Raw genomic sequence first — 20928 nt, forward strand, 5'->3', positions numbered from 1 at the left:
ATATGCTCGGAAAGTTTCCTTACCAAGTTGAGCAGGTCAAACAACCTTGTTGTTGTTTAAAGTGCAAAAGACCTAAAACCTGGAAGCTGCATCATCATAGCCCTGGCTCAGTCTTTTCTTTCCATGGGCAACACAACCAGCTTTGGCTTTCCCTTCTTTCAGACCAGGACCTCCTGCATGATTGCCTTACCATCCCAAAAGGCATCGCACTACCTGTCCCCTGAGGACAGCAGCCACTTGAACGTAGGCAAGACTGCAGTGACATGCAGTGAGGGAAGGGTTCGCGCTTGCCTGACCTTGGCATGGTAGCTGCAGCCTTTGGTCAGCACCACATTTCCAAGTTTTACTGTTGCCTGCTGATGTATAGCAAATGTTTTTTCAGCATTTACCTATTCATAGTATTATAGTAATAACACTAAAATGCCATTGTATTCCTGGTCCAGTGGAACTACTTTCCAGGATATCATGAACCCTGAATTTTGGTATAATTTCACACAATGTGTTTTGGAAATGTGTCTCATTGTATGAGCTTGCTTATATTATATGGACATAGAAATAAAGATAAGGGTGCAGTGGGTGGCTTCAGGGCTCTAGGAGCTTTAAGTAGCTCCTGCCAAGGTTGGTTTTGTGAGAACTGAGGCAGCTTGAGTGGTGATGCTAAAGACATACACTATGGCCTTTGAGGTAATACCAGTGATGGAAGCCTCTGTAGACTTTACAGTGATGTTAAACCAACTGCTCCTCTACTGAGAGCAGTCTGGTGGTGTAGTGCTGTCACCTTGTGCTCAGATGGTCTGGGTTGAGGGTAGAAGAAATTAGGGGAGCCTTGCTCCCTTACCGCTGTCTAGGGAAGGATGGTCTTACCCTTCGCACCTGCACACAGCAGAGTAGCACAGGTAGTGGGTAGTGGGTAGGATGGCAGTGGTGAAAGAGAAGGAGGGCTGCATATCCTCATCTGATGTGTCTTTTGCCAGTCCTGAAGCTTGGCATGCAGATGTGGTGCTCTATGTGGTGCCTAGCAGGGACATGTATGATACTTACAAAATTTTCCAGTGGTATTGTGGGTATAGAAAGACATCAGATGAGGCTGTATGGGATGAATGCCTTTTCAGAGTTCTGTTCCCTCTGTATAAAAATGGGGACAATCCCATTTCCTTAAATATTTTACTAATTGCCAGTTGGTTTGGATACTGTGAGAACACGTGGTACATAAATGCCTCTGTAGAGACCCATTTGTGTGCATTATTGTCTTGGTGGTGAGGTTTTCAAATGAAATCCAAATACATGGTTAGGTTTGTACCAAACTGTTCTGCCCCTTTTATTGCATAACATTTCCTGCACGAATTTTGCATTTCTACTCTTGGCTATTTCAGTGTCCTCTTGGTGAACTGTTCTTTGTTCTCAGGGATTGCTTGGGCTGATACTATAAACATCCTGGCAATTACTAGATTTGATTTAGGAAGACTAGGTTTTTGCACAGGACTTTTGATTTTTGATGTAGTTAGTGTAAATACATGAAAATCAAAGCAGTCAAAAAGCATTGCAGGGGACCTTTCTGCAAGAGTTCATAGATAGTTTGCCACTGCCTTTATTTAGCTATTCTATATTAGATTTTTTTTCTGTGCCAAATTTGTCTGGTTAACTACATGTTTTAGAGTAGGATCCATCTGATCATATTCAGATATCTCTGTTTGATTTAGCCACACAATTTTCAGGCAATAGAGCAGAAAGTGCACTTGAAAGATGTCATGCATCTGAAAATAAAGATCTGCAACAGGTAAAATAACCATTTCCTAAGAGTGCCCATTCTTCTCCTTTGGCCAGAAAGGGATCCCATGGCAACAAGCTCAGGTGAGGATTTAGCTGGTGTTAAGGAACAGAAATCCCAATTTTCATAATTTTCATATCCCTGTATTCCTGTCGGTTACTTGTGGTGAGGTCAAACATGAGGCTATGGCTTGACTGTGCAGTAAATCCAGCTTTAGGGCTCCTACAGCTGGATTAAAAGCATTGAGGCCATGAGATATAAAATGCTGACTGCTATAAAACTGTCCATTCAAATTTGTTCAAAATCGCTGAAAGCCTGCCAGCATAAGATTTAAATTTTTATTGCCAGGTCAAATATTGGTAGTCTTCTACTGCTGGTGTAAAGCTGACCTGTAAATGTGCACTGTGGCACACATAACCGTGCACCCAGATTTGATTTGTACCACTGGGTAATCCAGAATAAAACAGATTTGCTACTGTCCTGAAGGATTTCAGATCTTGCACGATTACAGCAAAACCATCTTTCAGCAATAGCGTTTCTTTTAGTGAAAAAACTCAGTTCCTAGGTGGTTTTTGTTCCATTGTTACTTTTTTGCTATTAGTTGCTAACTAAAAAGCAGAAGAAATGAAAGCTGCACTTGAATAGAAATTAGTAAATGAATGTCTTTGCCGCTAGTAGATTTATTTTCTGGTGTTGAAATGCCCAGGTGACTTTAGGAAAACAAGCACAATGCCTTCATCTATATATAAAAGATTAACAGTATCTGTCAAACACAACCTTTAAGGCAATTATAAAGTGATCTCACTTAGGGGATGGAAGTATTTTTGGTATCTGTATGTATGTTTTTCTGGAGGTTTAGGCTAGGCTGGAAATGCCAGAGGGGTTATCCTGGAGCATTGTGTGTTGGCTGTTTGCACAAATCACCTTTTAAAAATTGGTAATGGGACATTTTAGTGACCCTCTGTATTTCCTTTTCCCCCTATGAGGAAGTGATTATTGGAGCTCTTTATATCAGTCCTCTCAGAATGATGCAGGAAGAAAAACCTCAGCTGGTCAGAACAAAAAAACTTGTGCTTATGCCCTGAATGTCCGTATATGCTCTTTGACAGCTCTAGCCTCAACTCATTTAAAGAAAACACTGTTATTCTTCTGTAAGCAATCATTTCAGATAGCTCTTCCTTAAGAAAGCCTAAAAGAAGCAACCTCTCTTCACCTACATCACCTATGTTTAACTTGGTATTTTGAGATAAAAAGCTGGAGATGAAGAAAAAAGTATGTTGCTTCCTGAGCCATAGCTGAAAACTTTCACTGGGGAAGGGAGAAAAAGATAGTGAGTTCATTTATGTGGGTGGTATTTCAGCCTTTGAGAGCACATCTTATGTGAGAGTGCTGCGTGGAAGAAGAGCAGGTAAAGGCTGTTTTTTCTGGCTGTAAATACTCCAAGGATGAAGGTGAGAAGAGTTGATAAACACCAAGAAGAGCAGAGAGCTGTGGAAGCTACACATCTGTGGGTATAAACTGATTATTAATACATTTAAGCTGGAATACAGACCTTTTCCAGCTATGTGGTGTGGTGGGACAGCTTTCCAGCGAAATAATAGAGATATAAATCCTCTTTACTCAAAATTGAAATTTGATGAGTTTTATTGAGTATAGGGTGAAAGAGTTTCTGTGATAGCTATGGACCAGATTTGATGATGCTGAGCAGGATCCTTGTGGCTGGTGGCTGGTTGGGGAGGACCGGGCTGCTCTGCTCTCTGGGTGGAGGTGGCGTGACTTTGGGAAGAGGCATATACCCAATCTGGGCTGGCTGCAGCCATGAAAAGTGGCTGTTTGTTTCTGTGGTTGGATGGAGGGGGTGGTACTTGGACTGTTGGCATTGCTGAGTAAGAAGGAACTGTATTTTTTCAAGGTGTTTGCTTCAGCATCTTTTTGATCCTCTGAGAGTCTCTGACCCCAAAGGTCCATCTTCCTGCAAAGGAGGGTCCCTGTCCCATGTTGTGGATTGGCTGTGGGTGCAGCCTTGGGGTTCTGCAGCAGAGGAGGGTAAATCTGATCCCTAAAAGCAATACTCAGCTTTTATTTCTAAAAATAGGGTCTTTCTAAATTGAGAGCCCATAAAGGGATAATCTGTTTTACAGATCCTCCTCAAACTGAGTGGTCATGCTGTCTCTGCACCATCATGACCCTGCTATCTGAACAGGACTAAAATTGTTTCCATATCATACCCAGTAAATTCAGTAGGATTTCCCACTCCAGTATCTTTCCAGTTGAGATGTTCTGAGCCTGCAGTGTTGGTCTGGTTTACTCCAGGCAAATGTCAATGCCTGGGTGAGCATGAAATCAGACTCTTTTGTATATAAGGCTTGTAATCCATACAAGGCAGTGTAATCTTTTGGTTTGGCAGGTCTGTCACCTACATGAAGTATGCAAGGTGGTGGCAACTCCAGTAAATTTTATGACGAGTCTATTTCAGTGGAAGTCAAGAGCAAAAATCAATTTCTTCTTAGTGTTGAGTCTGCCATTTTTAACAGGCAGATCTACTTTTTCCCTTGATGAACAATCTGCCACCTTTCTATATTTTGCTCCCATTGGCATCAGACAGCATGAACTGCTCTTCTCACCAGCATAGAGGTGTTCAGCTCAGTGCTGCGCCTCCTGTTTCATCTGGAAGGAGTATTTCCTATTTGTGCTTGTCAAGAGTCTTTTTTTTCCGAAGCCAGAAGGTTTTGTTTGAGAAAATCAAATCCCTTGAAAGTACTTCATAATTATCTACATGATTATCTTAAGTGTCTGCCATGGCTCTGCAGTGAGCTCAGGGGCATAGACAAGCAACCTGCAGCATATTGATGCCAGCAGTTCTTCATGCAGAGAGGAGGAATGGGGTTTTGAAGGCTGCCTGCCTCTGGTGGGGTGGAGCAGGTTGTTACCCTCGATCTCTGGAGGGATGTGTGTGCATGGAGAGGGAGAGCCCTCCAGCAGTGTTGCTAAATGAATGATGCATGAGTTTTGCGTGGGATGCAGATGCCTTTGAACGCCCCATCCTGCCCAGCTGTCTGCAGGATTGAAGCTGAAGTCAACATCAGGTTATGCCCTTGGCCGATGCAGAGATTTGGAGGCTCTGGAGCTAAAAGTGTGAGCTGCTTTCAAGGTGCCCCAAGTTCTCCACACTGGAAGCTAGGGCAATGCTATTTCTCTGGGGATAGATAGCAAAGGGCAGCCCATAACATGTCCACCCAATGTCAAAATTAAATAGCTAAGAGCAAAACCACTTAAAGTATTAGGCCAAAAAGGGCCTCAAAAAGTGGTTTGGTCTGGTCATCTCTAGAGCTTGAATGCTTTTGAACCCTGTGTGGTTACTGGGAACCGTAACCCCGTAAAACACAAAAACTGGTGTTTGCTGCTGAAGCAATAATAAGAATGTCTTTGTCATAAGTTATGGATGTTACTCATTAGATGTCTCCCTGTGCTCTCACTAAGACAAAAAATGGTGCTGAAGGTAAAAGAGTAAGAGGGATTAAAATGGAGAGATCTACTCTCTCCTACAGCCCAAGAGAGATTGGCTCTAATCATTGTCCTGGCACGTATTTGTCTAACCCACTGCAGTGACCATGACTGATGGAGACTCCAGTCATGTGAGACAGTGTCCTCCAGTGCTTTGGTATTCTTTATCCTCATTAGTGTTACCCAACCGCAAACCTACACCTACCCCAGTGTGTTTCACATCCATAACTCAGCCGTGGGCAAGGGGAATAGACTGTGGGACCTTTATAAGTACATGAGGACCTTTACTGTGTTCTCACACACCACCTGCTTTCTCCTTTTTAGACGAGCAGGCCCCAATTTCTCAAGTATTTCCTGCTAAGTCACATTTTCTAGACTGATAGTCATAGAAACTGGGCAGTTTTGCTGCTGAGACCTTCCCAACCCTGCATAAGGCTGCAGAGATATTTCATATATCTGGTAGGCTTTATCCCTCTTGACACTTCCTGGGACAATGAACCTTTCCCCCCCACAACAGCCAGACTTTAGTGACAGAAATTATTCCTTGCAAACCCTCCATCTCTTCCCAAAGATTTGCCACCCAGCCAACCTTATCTTTGATTTTCCTTTTGTAGTACACCATGCTTGTCCTTGCTGAACTTCATCCTAATTTTCAGACTTTTATTTTTTTATTATTTTTGCCAAGGTGATTTCAGATGCTAATCCTGTTCTCCAGTGTGTCTGCAGTCTCTCCCAGCTTCGTGTAATCTGCAGATTTAATAAACGTGCTCCCTCTCATCGTGCAGGTCACTAATGAATGTGCTGAGCAAAACTAGACTATAGAGATCCAGCAGAGCTCAGCTCACAGTGTCCTGTTTTCACGGAATATCATTAATAACTACTCCCTGGGTATGGCTTTATAGTAGACTCATTTAATCATGTTCTCCCAGTTTATTTATGAGAAAGTTGTTTGAGATGGTGTCAAAAGCTATAATAAAGCCTAGATAAATGACATCTAACAGCTTCTCCATTATGAAAAGAAATTAATTTGATTTGATACGATTTTTCCTTGTGTCTTCTGTATCTGCTGCTGCTTATGTTTTTGTTATCTTCCACATGCATGCAAGCTGTTTCTTTGTTCGTTTTAGAGTTTTTCAAAGGATTGAAGATAGATTGACTGATGTCGCATCCTTGTGCTGCTTCTCTTTCTACCCTTGAAGACAGGCACTGCACTTCCCTTCCTCCTGACTTCTGGCACCTTACAGTGTCAGATGTCTGAGTGTCCACAGGTGACCAAGAGATGGCTTCAGCTGCTGTTGTAGGGAATTTAGAAGGTGGTTTGCCTGACCCTGCTGGTCTGGAAATACCTGACTTGGGACAGAGGGCTGATCTCACCCTGGAACGGGCCGAGAAGAGGATAGTATACCTTTGCAGTGACATTGTGTTGTAGTATTAACTGTACTAATCCCCTGTGCATAGTAGGAAATTTTAACAAGGACTGAAGCAAAAATCAAACCAGCATTGCCTCTTTCAGTGTCATTTTTCAATAACTGTCTCTGCATTTGAGCAACACTATATACCAGACTCTATTCTTGGTATTAATATACATGTAGAGGGTAACAATTTTATTATTTTTTTTGTCTTCTGCAAGTTTAATTTCATTTTTATGCCCTGACTTTTCTACTGTTTCTGCCTGTGTGTTCATACTATTTTTTTTACTCCTGCTCAGTAACCTTTTAGTGTTCTTTCTTCTTGTCTTTGAGGTAAATCAAAAGCTCGTGATGCTGCCGAGTCTTCTGATCCTTCTTCTGCATTGAGATGTTATTGTACCTGTGCTTTTTAAGCACAAAATATTGTTTCTTCAAGAAACTACAGCTCACCTTGATTTCTTTTTCCTTTAAACTCTTCTCCATGAATTCTTACCTAACAGGTTTATTTGAATGTACTGAAGCCAGGCACTTGTGCTTTCCTGTCCCAAATCCCTTGTGTGTGGAAGATTTCATTGTTTCACAGGCATTCTTACACAATTTTTCTTCCACCTTCTTACCCCCAATACATCTATCTCTGGAGGCACTTCCCTAATGATTACGTGACCATATCTATGTTACGCGAGAATATTGCTCCAAAGGAACCAGGACTTTGTGTCTCGTGCTGGTTTCCTTTTGCTAGCAGACATCTCATGCTTGTACTCTTCCATTACTATTGAGTCAGTTGTTATCAGGTTGTCTGATCCATTTTATTTTCTTAAATTTGGGTTGGTTCTGTCCTCCCTTGTATTGTGTTTTTTGCTTGTTTTGGTTTGGTTTTTTTAATTTTATTATTAACTAGAGAATTTAGCAGATCTTCCTCCCCCTGTGTTCTGGACCTCAGAGCAAGTATATGCATCATCCTTGGTATACCAAGAGATGCTGCTTCTACTTTTTCTCCACTGGTCCATATATAAGCTATGCATCTTTATGTCAATATTCCAGATCTATGTTGTAATACAATAAGCTCCAGTCATGTCAGTTAAATCATCACTTTTGTCTTAAATCTGATATCTTAAATAAGACTTAAGTTCTGTGCTAATGGCAGTATATTCACCAATGTTTCATTAGTTATCTAAGATACTCAGAGGATTTAATCCTATTTCCTGGTCAATCTGTGACTATATTGTCACCCCTTCTCTTTAGACCTGTGCTCTGACTGCTTCTGTTTTTATTCTTTCCTCTGGTTTTGTCCCCTATGTCTCCTACCCTGAACCGAACTCAGACACCCCTCATTAAGCAGTGAGCCATTTCCTCTTTTCCTGAGCTGATGTCCATCACTGCTCAGCCGTTGGTGTAACATGACCCTGTTGGTGAAGATGCTGGGGTCCTGCTTGGAGCATCATGTGTGGCCTTGACGTGTTGTCCTTGGCCCTGCTGGAGCTTTCTTGGGGTCACCCCTGTCCATCTGGGTAGTGCCATGCAGCCAGGGAGGTGGCAAAACAGTTTGGATCCAGCTTCTGGGCAGCATCATTTATGCTTGTGCTCTTGGAGTTGCGGTTTCTTGCTACAGGCTCTTCTGCCTAACCCAAGCTTTGCATCCACATCTGCTGGAGCAGACATGCAGGCTGCAAGCTGGAAGCTGTGGCCTTCTTCCAGCTTCCTGGTGCACAGCGCAATGAGCAGGATGTGCTTCTAGAAAATAGCTCCCCAAAAGAAACAGGTCAGTCAGACTTGACTCATGTCAGCGTTTTAGCTTGTTTCATAGATCCTAACAACCATAGAAAAGAACCCTTTCTCACTCTCTGGCTTGCTAACCTGCAGCTCTCACTGCCTTCTGGCTGCCTGTGTACATCCCTCTCTGAATTGCAGGAAATTGGGGAGTTCACCTGAACACTTGTCCCTTGGAACTGGGTAGCCAATTCCCTTAGATGCTTCATCTACAGGGTAGCTTTAGCCCATTGTAAGCCACCACTGCCAGTAAGAGGAGCGACCCCATTGACTGTCCTCACTCCTCATGTTTGCTACTGCCCATCTCTCCTCCAGCTTGGTGGGGAGCTAAGTCAGAAAAATGACCAGATTAAGCCTATCCCAGCCTGAAAACACTGGCATGGAGGAGGCCACAGTCACCTTCAGCAGCGGCATCCACCAGCTTCAGTGGCTGGCAAGACCAGTGTTGCATCGTGCCCCTTCAGCAGTCCTTGGCATGGATTTGGTTGGAGCATCTCCTTTGCTTCGGTGCCAGGCCTGGAGCTGTGGCAGGAGCATCCCCACAGCTCATCAATTCCCTGTTTACGGGGAGGTCAGGAGCTAATCGTGACCTTTTATTCCCTTGTTGAGAAGAGCAGCTGGTGCCCTCAAGTGGTAAATCGCAGGAGAGCGGCTCCGGCCGTCCAAGCCCGGCTTTGGGCTCCTGCCCCGGGCGGGATGGTGGGCAGAGACTGCTGAATGCCTGCTGTGTTTTTGGCAGTGCTAACCATGCCGTTTTTCTCTTGCAGGACCAGGCAGTGTGGTGACCGTGGTGGGAAGGATTCATCGTTCTCAGCAGAGTGGGGATCCTGACAGCAAGCATACCTGGACAGCCACAGGCACTCCAACCACTTCATCCATCAGCCTTTCAGTGGCGGTAGCTGCAGTGTGTTCACGCCAAACGTCCTGCCTTGACTGTGCTTTTGGTGGCTGAAGCCCAAAAAAACACCCCTGTGAGATTTGATGGGGCTTGCTTTGGATCTGCAGCCCCACTCCAGCATGGCCGCAGGGGTTGCAGGGGGCTGCGGCAGGCAGCGGAGCCAAGGTTCAGGAAGCCGATTGGGTCCAGGGCTGCTGCTGTGAGGGGATGCACAGGGACAGCAATGCCCATCACGCAGGACAACGCAGGGGTCTACCTCCCCCTCCTGTGCCAGTGGCTGCAGAACAGCCGTCGGGAGGGGGCCGAGGGCACTGAGCAGCAGCTCTGCCGCTCAGCCGTCCAGAAGCTGAGCGAGTACATCCAGCTCAACTTCTCTGTGGATGAGAGCAAACTGCAGCCAGGCAGCTGCGGGACTTCAGACACAGAGATCTGCACCATGTACCTGGCCCAAGAGATGCGGAAAAATGAAGTTCTTGGGTTGAGCTTTGGAAACATCCCTGCTCTGGGGGACTATGGGGAAAAGCGTCGGGGAGGGAAGAAGAGGAAGGGGAATAAGGGACCAGTGCTTGACGTTGGGTGCATCTGGGTGACGGACCTGAAGAAAAACAGCCCTGCTGGGAAGTGTGGGAGAGTGCACCTAAAAGACGAAATCCTGTCTTTGAATGGCCAGTTGATGGTTGGCGTGGATGTCACCGGTGCGAGGTAAGGGTGGAAGAGCAGCCACCAGTGGCTGCCTCTCATGGTGCGTGGTGCAGGTTGTGGTTGGTATTGATTGGTGTCTGAGAGCAGAGGTTTTGACCTCTGCTTTCTAGCCCTGAAGGGAACTCTGGGTTCTTTCTTAAGGTCTGTAGAAATAAGTTACAAAAGCAAATCAATAACGAGCCTACACCTGCTCTTGGACATCCACTAGAAGATTTTGAGGGGTCATTGTGTCAAAAAATAGTACATGGTAAGTGCTGGAGGGTGTCCACTGAAACAGGAGTCTTCCTGCGTTTGGATAAAAATGTTTTCTTAAGGGAAAATGAACATAGACTTACCAGCACTGGGAGATTTTTACAGATGCATCTTACTTAGTTGAGAGAGGATTTTTTGACAGCTAAATGTTGTCTGGGACTTTTTCAAAGCAAGATGTTTTTGTGTTTTCCAGATTGGAACAACTTCATTTTAATAAATTCCCTTTGATTTCAGTGCACTTGCTCTCTTTTGCTGTCTCCTATCCCAGAAAACTTGAAACCTTTAAGAGTTCAGATCAGAAATGAAGGTTCTTGCAATGATATAGATTATTTCTGCTTCTTTATTTCAGCATGCTCCCTGCAGTAGAATCAGCGATTGGCCCAGCTTGTAGGCCAGCAGACTTGCTCACATTTCCCCTTGCAAAGGCAAAGACCTTTCTTTGCTAAAGATGATAATGCAAATGTTCATTCATACCTGAGATTGCAACATATGGGAGGGCATGAAATCCTCTCCTTCTTGCCAGAGGGTATTCATCTTGGGGATGGACATTTTTGGAAACAAAATGCTAGCGAAGTGACCCTTCTTTAGAAGGAGACTGTTGATCTGCACCCTGGGTAATCCAGCACGTCTTATGGGCCTTTGGAATAATAATGCCATTTCAGACTAGCTGGGAAAGTGCTCTAGCAAGTGAGATTTGCAACAGGGGCAAAGAATAAGTTTTAACTGAAATAAACTGCATACTGGAATTAGAAAAATAAAAGAAGAGTTCAATCCTTACAGATTTGTCCAGTGAGAATATAGCATTAATGGCAAAACTCAGTGGTTGTTTATCTCCTGCTTTAGGTCTTGGGTTTGCAAAGCCACAATGGCCTTGGGTATAACATTTGCAAGTTATAATCCTGCCAAGTGCATGGCCTTTGCTCCTGCTAGGCAGTGAATGCAGCAGCAGTTTGGGGTAACCATCGCTCCCAATTCTGCCAATTGGCAGGATAAAAGCAGTGACCCCTTGATCTGCGGGTGCTGGGCAGGTCAACCTGGCTGTGGTTTTGCAGGTGTGATAACAACCCTCTGTAATTTCAAGCTTGTAATACAGTGAATGTATAAATATGGGTACTGTGTACAGTATCAGTCAGTGGCACCTCCAAGTTTGAGAGGTTTTGTGACAAAAAGCAGTTAGTTTACTGTTTCCCCTTTGCCAGATGTGATTGTTCCTAAAATCCAAGGGAGTTGCTTGCAGTGGCCAGCAATGTTATCTTATTATTAATGCAAAATGAAAGATAATACCCAATAGAGTCCAAAATGTTTGGATATCTGCTCTTTTTATCCTCCCCTGAAGGCTTCATTTTGGGCTTGTTCTTTTTAGAAAGCTCTTGTTATTAGACCAGCAAGCTGTGACGGCTGCTAATGAGAACCAAGTGCTCCATTTTCCCTAGTTGAGGGGTTTTTTTGGCCATTATGAAGGCAGAGTTTTGCTGGTGCGGAGCCAGTGGTGTTGTTCAAAAGATCCTGGTTTAGAATATTCTACATCTAATTTAGGCCAAAATTTAGGACATGCCTTAGTCAAAACCTGATTTATTTTCAGTATCCTAAGCATCCTTACCTAACTAACTGCTATTTGACAAGGTTGATGTTGATGGATGACCTTGAGTTTGGGACCTTGAGATGTCTCTCAAAAACCACAAATGCCTGGTTTTGCTCCAGCCCCATGTTACCACATTGTTCATCTGATCTGCTTTGGGATGCTTTGAGAGTCCTTCAGTAGGATTCTCTATGGGGTGCTCAGAAGGGATATCATTCTGTCTAGGTTTGTAATAGCCTAGTTTGTAGTAGGCTGAAAGGCAACATCAGCTTGCCTTCTGGGAAGACTGTTTCAAAGAAGAAGCTTTCCTAGAGTATTTCCATATTGTTGCTAAGGTGGCAATAGCAGAGCCCTTTTCCCTTGGCTCTTCAAGGCGTTGGGGCAGGACAGCACACTGAATATTTATCTATTTATGTCTGCCTAATTATTATCTGGCTGGGTGTGAAACAATTCCAGGTCCCCAAAGGGGTGCGAGTGCTGTGATTTGAGTGTGATGTACTTAGTGTAGCCTGCTCATGGTCAGTGAAATTATCTCCTGTAGCATCAGGCTGGATTAGGTAAGCAAAATCACTGCTTACATGTCTATTCCTCACGTGCCAAGTGTGCCAGGGCAGCCTCATCTTGCCTGGTGAATGTGTTGTTCACACTGGTGCTTTAAGGAATCTCCTGATTTATTTCCATAACAGTGGGGAGTTTGGCACGAGGGTCTCATTCCCTCTCCCACAACCTGAGGCAGGGTTGGCAGAAGTGTGCTTACATACCCTGGGCTTCACTTCAGCTCGCCTCCAGCTCCATCGCACAACACAAACCCTTCCTGTTCCAAGTGGCTAAGCCAATACACCAGACAATGGGAGAGGAGGGGTAGGGGCACACGGTCTCTTCTGCTGGCTGTCCTAGGGATGTGGCCAGCAGGAGCAGGTAACAGTTTGGGCATCCCTGGACAGATTGTGCTCTTTCGGCACCTACATGGTGTAGGTCCTCAGATCACGGGGCGGAGATAGAGTCAGACACAGTGCACAAGAGCAGCACGCTGCATCTTGAAGGAGCCATCTGTGGGTATCACTCATCTGTCTCTCCTTGCTAGGGAAGCAGAATCTAACTTCTTTAGAGAAAAGTTACTTCTCCAACTTCCACCTGATTGCCATGTAAACAGCAGAGACAGGCTGATTATTGCTGAGCTTGTTTCTTTTTCTTCTTTCTTTTCATTTAGAGAAACATTATGCAGTAATATAATCATCAAAGCTTTTTGCTTAACAGAGTATTATTACATTAGAGAGGAATGATGTGGGTGGTGGCAATTTTGGTGATGTTAGTGACTGAAGGAAAATTATCGCTCTCTTCAGAGTCAGCAAATCGTATGTGTCTATCAAACAATTGCAGGGAAATGAGCTGTATTGGAGTACTGAAAAAAGGTTAGTCACAACTCTGCATGTTTATTTATCTTCTGTCTATAAAACTGTATCTCAAAAACACATGGGTTATGTTCCCCCAGACAACAACTTCCTATGTATTTTGGAACTACTCCTCTCATTTTGCTCTATTACTCATTTACTGGAGAGAGGCTGTTAGTATTCCTGCAGATGACAAATGAATCCTTCATTTCTTGAGCATGACTGAATGGGGCTTCATTGAGCAAGTCCTGGGAGGATTGCAAAAGAATTATTTTGTCATGAATATCATTCTATCTGAAATATTTGATTATAAATTTCATCAAGCTGCAGTGCTTGGACACAGATACCATGTACATCTAATCTTTAAAATCAGTGCTGAATAGATTTCCAAATTCAAACTGTTCTTGAAGAAAGCAGAGTAAGATACATTACAAGTGATGACAGTGTGGTATAAACACAAGATATTATTAAAATTTTGACTTTGAGGAAACCCAACCACTGCTTCAAAATACTGTGTTCCTCATCACCAAAAATGACCAAACATCGCCATGGGTGGGAATACAGTCAGAGAACTGGCTGGCTTCTTTTTAACCCACAACCTGGAGTTGCTTCCAAAAAACAGAGAAGTGTTTCAACAGCCATACCTTTGCACAGCATTTCCTTAGTCTCTCCTCTTCAGCCAGAGTCCTGGGGGAGCTGCGAGAACTCCTCTCCAGCACAAGATACAGCATGCCAAAGGTCAGGGAAATTGGTTTATTTCCAAAGACACTGAGAAAGACCTTCAGAAATCAGATGTGCAACAGTGAGTGAACTTCGAGTGCCACTGCTGAACTTGAAGCGTTGACCTTACCTGAAATTGGGGTTTCCAGCGAAGCCAGGATCTTTCCTGAGTGCTTGCTACTACTGCATGTCACATCTACATGCTCCAGAATAGTTTGGAAGTATGAAGGTAATGTCCTGGTCTTCCTAACAGGTCAATGCTGTTAGTATTTGTGTGATATACAGACATTCTAAACACAGTCCTGCTTCTCTCTAAGTGCTAGTAGCTGATTACAGAGCACTATACTGAACATCTAACCAAATTACAGGTCTCAAGACGTGCAAAGCACTTTGTGCTGTTTGCCTGTGGCAGTCAATAACAGTCCTGGGCTCAGCTGGATGAAATCTTAAGTCTCTGTATCAAAACAGATACAGAGACTGCATCAGAACAGTCCTTGCTGGAGTTGGAGAGCCAATATGCAGTCCTTGGCTGTATTCAGAGCCAAATTCTGCTCTGAACAGTGGTGGTCTTATGGGGGTTGTACTTCTTCTTTGCCCCGTTGTTGGGAGCCCTGCATGCAAGGAGGTTCAGAGCGGTATATCTGCTGAGGGGATGGGAATGGAGAACCCTTGCTGTGTGTGTGAGTAGAGCTGCTCAAAAATCTGGTAATGTAGTTTGAAGACGGATGTTTCAGAAGAGCACACCTTTCAAGGCACCTTTTGTTGACCTCCCCTTTCCTCAGAAGTCTGAACTGAATGATTTTTTATCATAAACTGCTTTGCCCCACAATGGAAAGATTTTCTTGATGGGAAGAACCTCTCCCCAAAATGCAGACACTCTTTGATATCCATGTGCAATGCTCCAATTTTGCATTTTCCATGGGGCACTGCTTCCTGCCACGCTGTGGCGAGACACTGGCACTGCAGGAGGTTGGCTGCCTTCACCTTGGCCTCTTTGCCCCTGCGCTGGTGGCCACTGTTATCTCTGGAGCATCCGTGAGATATGTGTGTCCAGAACGCCTCCAGGTACTCCAACTGGTGTGTGGGGATGGCACACTGTGCAAGCAGGGAGCACAGGCTCTGCCCCCTCTGCTCATCAGCCGACGCCCTCAGTTTTGCTAACAAATCCGTGCTTTACACTAACGTGTTGGCTGTTAGGGTGTATGAATGCCTGTGTTACGGTGCAAGGGGAGGTTTTCAGGTTTCTATGCCTATGATGGGCTCATGTTACTCGGGAAGTTATTGTGGATTTGTTTTCCACTTGGCAGAGCAATCTTCTTTATACATCCTTTTTCACCCCAAGAAAACTACCCCTAGTCACTGCAGAAAGCTTTGTTTCACCACACCCCCACCTCCTGGGCATGTCAGGTTGCGTGGATTGATGGCTCTGTTTTACTGTTTCCTTACCTCCTTCCTAAAGCAGAAGTGCTGCCAACACAAAGTGCTGCTCAGTATAAGCAGCTGCTTTGCGTGGTGTTAGTGGGGCCTTTTTTTGCTTATGTTCATAAGAAAATATTTTTATTTTAATAGGAAAACAAATGGAAATGTATCCTGGCCCTTTGCCCTTGGCCAAGGGGCAAACATTTCTGTGGGAGCTCCTTGTTAAAATATTAACAGCACTAACTACACAGAGAAAAACAAACACAGTGGTCCTGGAGGCTGCAGCCTCTAAATACAATCTCAGGGAGTACATTTCTCATAACTGACCTAAAAAATACTCCTAAATATTGCAGAGTTGAATTTGTTTCCTTTTTTATATCACATTACCACCTGTCATGCTGCTAAGTGATGGATCAGGGCACAGAGGGTAAGACCTGGAGCTTGTTACCACGGCCATGGATGGGAAGCATATGCTGACATGCCCTCTGAGCTGCCTGGTGCATGAGTTCTGAGAATGGAAAACGAGCAGCATGTAGGGATTTTGGCTGAGGGTTTTCTCCTCCAGTTGAGCTGCTGTGGCAGGGGGATAGTGAATGTGTGTGCAACCTGTGCAAAACGAGAGGAAGCCTATGGATGTCTGACATTTCTCAGACACAGCCTAACTGTCTCACTGTACTCCTGCAGTCTCATACGCTGGAGCATGAAGTCCCCTCTGAAGCACAGCTGCTATATTTTATGCTGATAGTGGCTATTAATTCCCCCTCTTCAAATATAACAGGACTAAGAAACTAAGAAAGAGATGTTTTCTGCTTTTATGTCTTCAGGAAAGGTATGAGCAGATTTGGCCGCATGTGTTGAGAAATTGATTGCTCTGAAGAAATGAGCTTTATTCCAAATCCTCTCTCAAAAGCCAAAGACTTAAGCAGAAGGTCACTAATCCCCAGACTCGGCAGAGATCATTTATCTTGTTTGTTCTCTATGCTTTATTAGGCTTAGCATGGTTCGCTCGCTTTCCCCTCCACACGCTCTGGTTCCTGCCTTTCCTCTCAACCTCTCTGTGCTGAGCCCAACCTGTGTGGAGGCAAAACCTGCTCCCTTGTAGTGATGGTCATTTGCAGCATCCCACTACTGCTACAGCTGCTTCCTCAACAGGCTTTCCAAGCCCCTCATCCTCCTCAACTTTGCATCTTATTTATCTTTATCTAAAACCTGCAAAAGATGATGGAAAGACTCCAACTGATTTAAATGGCTCATGTCCTGTACGTTTGCATGTTGGTCCCAAAATTTTGGGAGCAATATGCTTGTCGTTGCTTTTTACACACTGTTGCAACTGAACAGCAGAGCTGGTCCCTCTTGGTAGAATGCATGTTACCCGGAGGACATACATATATAATTAAGCAACATCCCCAGGGTCATCTGCAGCAAATGCTCTCCAGCCTTGGCTCTGCACACCTTCTTTTCAGAGGGATTGCATCAGGCTTGAAAAGGCTTGGGCAGAGGTTGGTGGTGTTGCCTTAGGAGGCACAAAAGCTTATAGAGTGGGTTGTCCTGATATTTTTTGCGTGCTTTTGTTTTATTTCATTGAGCTGTGAAAGTTCTGCTTAGAAGGCTGTAACTTGTGGCCAAATGTATGGCTGTGCATCTCCATTTGATTTGCTGTTCTAACCGTGCTGTTATTACAAGAGAAGAAGCCCACTGTCTGGGTGGGAGCTCTGCCCTCCCCATTCATCTGCTGTGGGAACAGCCTGGTTTGGTCAATCAGCGTCATGCCTCATCATTTATCCCTGATGCCGAAGTGTCAGCAAGAGCCCTTTTCCACTATGAGCGGGATTTTCAGCCTCGCATGCAGCAAGCATCCCATGCTCTCAGGTCATCTGGAAGCATGGTCAGGATACAGCAGAACTTAAGTAATTGGCAAACTGCTGTAATGTGCAAAATAGGGTCACTCTTTTCCACCACCCAGCCAAGGAGCAGGTAAGGCCTTCAGCCACAGTAGCAGTTATTTTCACAGCCTCTCCAGCAGTGCATTTGCTAACACAGAATGGTGCTTTAGGCATCAATATTTAAAAATAGAGATGTTCAAAAACATGAGCAAGGAACATTTTGTGCCCATTATTATTGCTCTTTCTATAATGCTTGTGCCCTTACACACCAATTTGCAATGTGCAGTCACTTATAATGTCTCTTCTAATCTGCAAATGTGAATTTCTCCTCATATTCTCGGAGTCCAAAATTTTGCATGAAGCAGGCTGTAGGCTAAAGACTGATTTCCATGAGACAGGAGCATCGAGCTGCAGGAGGAAGAGGAGGTGACTGGACACAGGTTACTGGGTTACAGTGGGATACATGGCAGGTTGTCCTTTCTCACTTGTGCTGACCAATGTCCCATGAGTCCTGGAAAGACACAGCTTCTCCAGTCTTCATTGAAATGTTTTTTTCTCATAGCATGGGGCTAAGCAAGCAGTGTTCCCATTCTCAGAAGGGTTTCCTGGCTACTCTGCAAGGAAGTGGTGATATCTTCTTGCCAGCCTCATGTAGCTTTGCGTGTGATGGTTGTTGTCCTGGAAGATGCACTAGGACTAAGCTGTGACCCTCCAGAGCTAAAAGCATTAACAGCGGTGGCAGCTTAAAACCTGCTTATCTCCTGTCACTGGGAATCAGGCCTGGCTTGGAAAGGACAGGAGCGGGGAGGGTTGAAAGATGATGAACAGGAGGAGATGGTTACACAGGCAGAGACTGTGCTTCACATCAGCATCAGAGGAATGGCTTGTCAGCATGAATCTGCTATCTACAGACATAAGTGAGAGGATAAATATAAGAAATGTAGGTGTGATCAGCAGAGAGGCAGGTATATAACTCCAGAGACAGAGTCAGAGCTGCTGCAAGTGGATGGCTGTGGGGCCAGCCTTTTTTTTCCTGTGGAAAACTCATTGGTTTTCTTATCTGATGTGACACTTCCCTCCAGCTCCAAGCAGTATCACATGCTCCTTGAAACTTATTTTTCTGTCTCCTTTTTATCAGATGTAGGTTAGGGCGGTAAGGGCTTATGTATCAATCGCAGGCTCTGCAGCATCACTCTCTGCTCTTGCTGCTTCCTCTGGATAAAATGTATGACACTCAGCAAGATCATTTGCACCTCCAAAGGGAAACACTTTTAACAGACTAGTACCAGTAAAAAGATAAGTTGGCAGGTGCTGCCAGAAGGTTTGGGGCAGCTCAAAAAGACTTGTAACTACCGAGACAGGATGAGAGTAGGCAAATGTAATTATTAGCAACAAACTTCACCCTAGAGCATCCAACACTCAGGAAGCCCAGCCAGACTGAAGGCTCTTTAACAAGACTGCGAGAAACTAAAGGTACACTGAAAATGGATTCAGGCTTTTTCAAAATGCAGCAGCATTGCTGAACTGTAACTGAAGGAGATTATTGTTTAAAAAGGTGACAAGGTCTGTTTTTCCCTTCTCCATATTAGGTATTATAGATAACCGGATGATCTTCTAAAAAAATAAGAAAATAGCAAACCAAATATTGATTAATAGAGCAACCATTTTGACTGTGTTTTCCTAGTCCGTTACTTGATCATTGGAATGGGTTCAGGCTAGCACCGTAACTATTCAATGAAACAGTCAATGGTGTCCTCCTTCTCATACTCATACACATTGACAGTAGCTCCTCATGCCATGACAACTGAAAAATTACTAAGTACTTCCCAATTTTCATAGCCTGGGCTATTTTTGTTCTGGTAGTGAATAGAAAAACATGGACATGTGATAAACAGTAAAATTAGTGCTACCATATGAATATAGAGCCCACATGAGGATGATGGGTTAGAGGTTGGGGAATTGCTTCTTCAAAACTCGTGGATGATAAATGGAGCCAAACTGGTCTATGGTGTTCTCGCTGAAAATACACACTAATGGTTCTGCTGAAGACGACATTTCAGGTTTTCATCTATAGCAATGTTCTACTAAACCACGGATTTTTCTCAGTTTCCTCTAGAGGGCAATGTCATATAAATATTTTAAGCAATTTTTGGGTTACGTCAACCGGGAATTTAGCCTACCTTACCTAAGAACTCATAAGACAGCAGTGGAAAGCGTTTCTTTACATGTTTTTTAGGATGTGTATATACATAGTATAATTACTGTAAATGTTTCTCGGGCTTGTTCAGTGCAGTAGCTAATCCCTTTAAGGAGTACAGAAATATGTTGTGCATTTTGGGCAGATTTGCCTATGCCAGAATGCAGAGAGGGAACTACTGATGAAGACCTTACTCTCTTTTATTCCTGTGCAGCTTCAAGGACTTTCAGCTGCTACACCTTCTTTAAAACTATTGTAAAAGAGATTATTATCCAGTCCCCTGAGAACAAAGTTACCAGTTGCTGTAGTTCATGTTGGTAGCTGGAACTTCAGTGGAGAGGATAAATCTAAATACCAAGACTAAATGGTCCTCAGGACCTAGGAAACAGAAGGGTTTTGTGTTACTACTTATTTCCCTAAGAAATTAGGTATTCCCAAATTCATTAGCTGTATTGCTTGTTTGATGGGTGTTAGCACAATTTTCAAATTAATTGTCCACATAAACAACTTCTAAAATTAGTGTGAATCAAAGGTGGCCACTCTGGACTTTAATAACTGAACTTAAGGGATATTGTCTCCTATTGTCAGTCACTCTAGTAAAAAATGACAAATATGAATAAAGGCTGTTTTGTTTTCCTTAAAGCTCAGCTGTAGAATTTGAAACACACTGACATGGGAACAAACTTCTTTTTTGTTGTCTCTGTCATTGTCTTCCTCCCTTCCCCCAAACTAACGCTACTAAGAGGGAAATTTGCTCTTGACTTCCTAACATGAAAATGGCTTTAGGGAAATCCTTTTGGAAGTAGTCTCCTTTCCCCTCCTGATGGTGACTAGTCCTCTGGAGCATCACCATTATGGTCCTATTGGATTAACTTGCAAATCCCATATGTTTACTGAATTTGTGGGTTAACTTTCTTTGCAAAAGAGCTCTTCCAAAAAAGTAATGGGCAATCTGCAGTTGCTAAGTTCTCTAAATGAATAAACCTGTTTGTTTATTTTTCCCCAAACAGGAAAAGCAATTAATTGAAGTAAAACACTTATTCCCAAAAGCACTCCATTTGAAAACAAGGGCCTATGAATAAAAAGAGCAATAGTTGCATTTGCTTCAAAGCCAGCAGGCATTAGGTAGTAAAGCACGATTTGCCCTCTACTTTGAGTAATGGGAGCTCTCAGTGAAATCTGAGGACACAGCTCTTCTGTAGCCTTTACAAGCTAAATAGTTGAGAACTGCTATTTAATTACTTCTGCTGGCCAGGCAAGACTTTCTCTTAAACCATGTCTTAACAGATATATGGTAAGGAGTCTGTAAATTGTAAGTTGCTGGGAAAATATTAGAGACATTAGTGGCAACTAAATATTCTTAGTTCATTTCTCATGTTGCATGAATCTGATGAATAGCTTTGGGTTTGAACCGTATATTCATCATCACTTTGGTTTAG

General features: G+C 43.7%; 1 protein-coding gene across 2 annotated transcripts in view; it reads left to right on the forward strand.

Annotated features, from left to right (window-relative positions):
* Nucleotides 1-9352: 9352 nt before the first annotated feature.
* The window catches only part of PDZD2 (PDZ domain containing 2), a 141385-nt gene continuing 129809 nt past the window's right edge, over nucleotides 9353-20928 (forward strand). Inside the window, exon 1 of one of the 2 annotated variants that reach the window (XM_030470174.1) lies at nucleotides 9353-10048. In XM_030470174.1, coding sequence (XP_030326034.1) covers nucleotides 9570-10048 — 479 coding nt within the window. In that variant the 5' untranslated portion in view covers nucleotides 9353-9569. The remainder of the gene's footprint in view (nucleotides 10049-20928) is intronic. The other variant, XM_030470175.1, reaches the window with a different exon arrangement.

This window comes from Strigops habroptila, chromosome Z, assembly GCF_004027225.2.
Source record: "Strigops habroptila isolate Jane chromosome Z, bStrHab1.2.pri, whole genome shotgun sequence".
Classification (NCBI taxonomy): Eukaryota; Metazoa; Chordata; class Aves; order Psittaciformes; family Psittacidae; genus Strigops; species Strigops habroptila.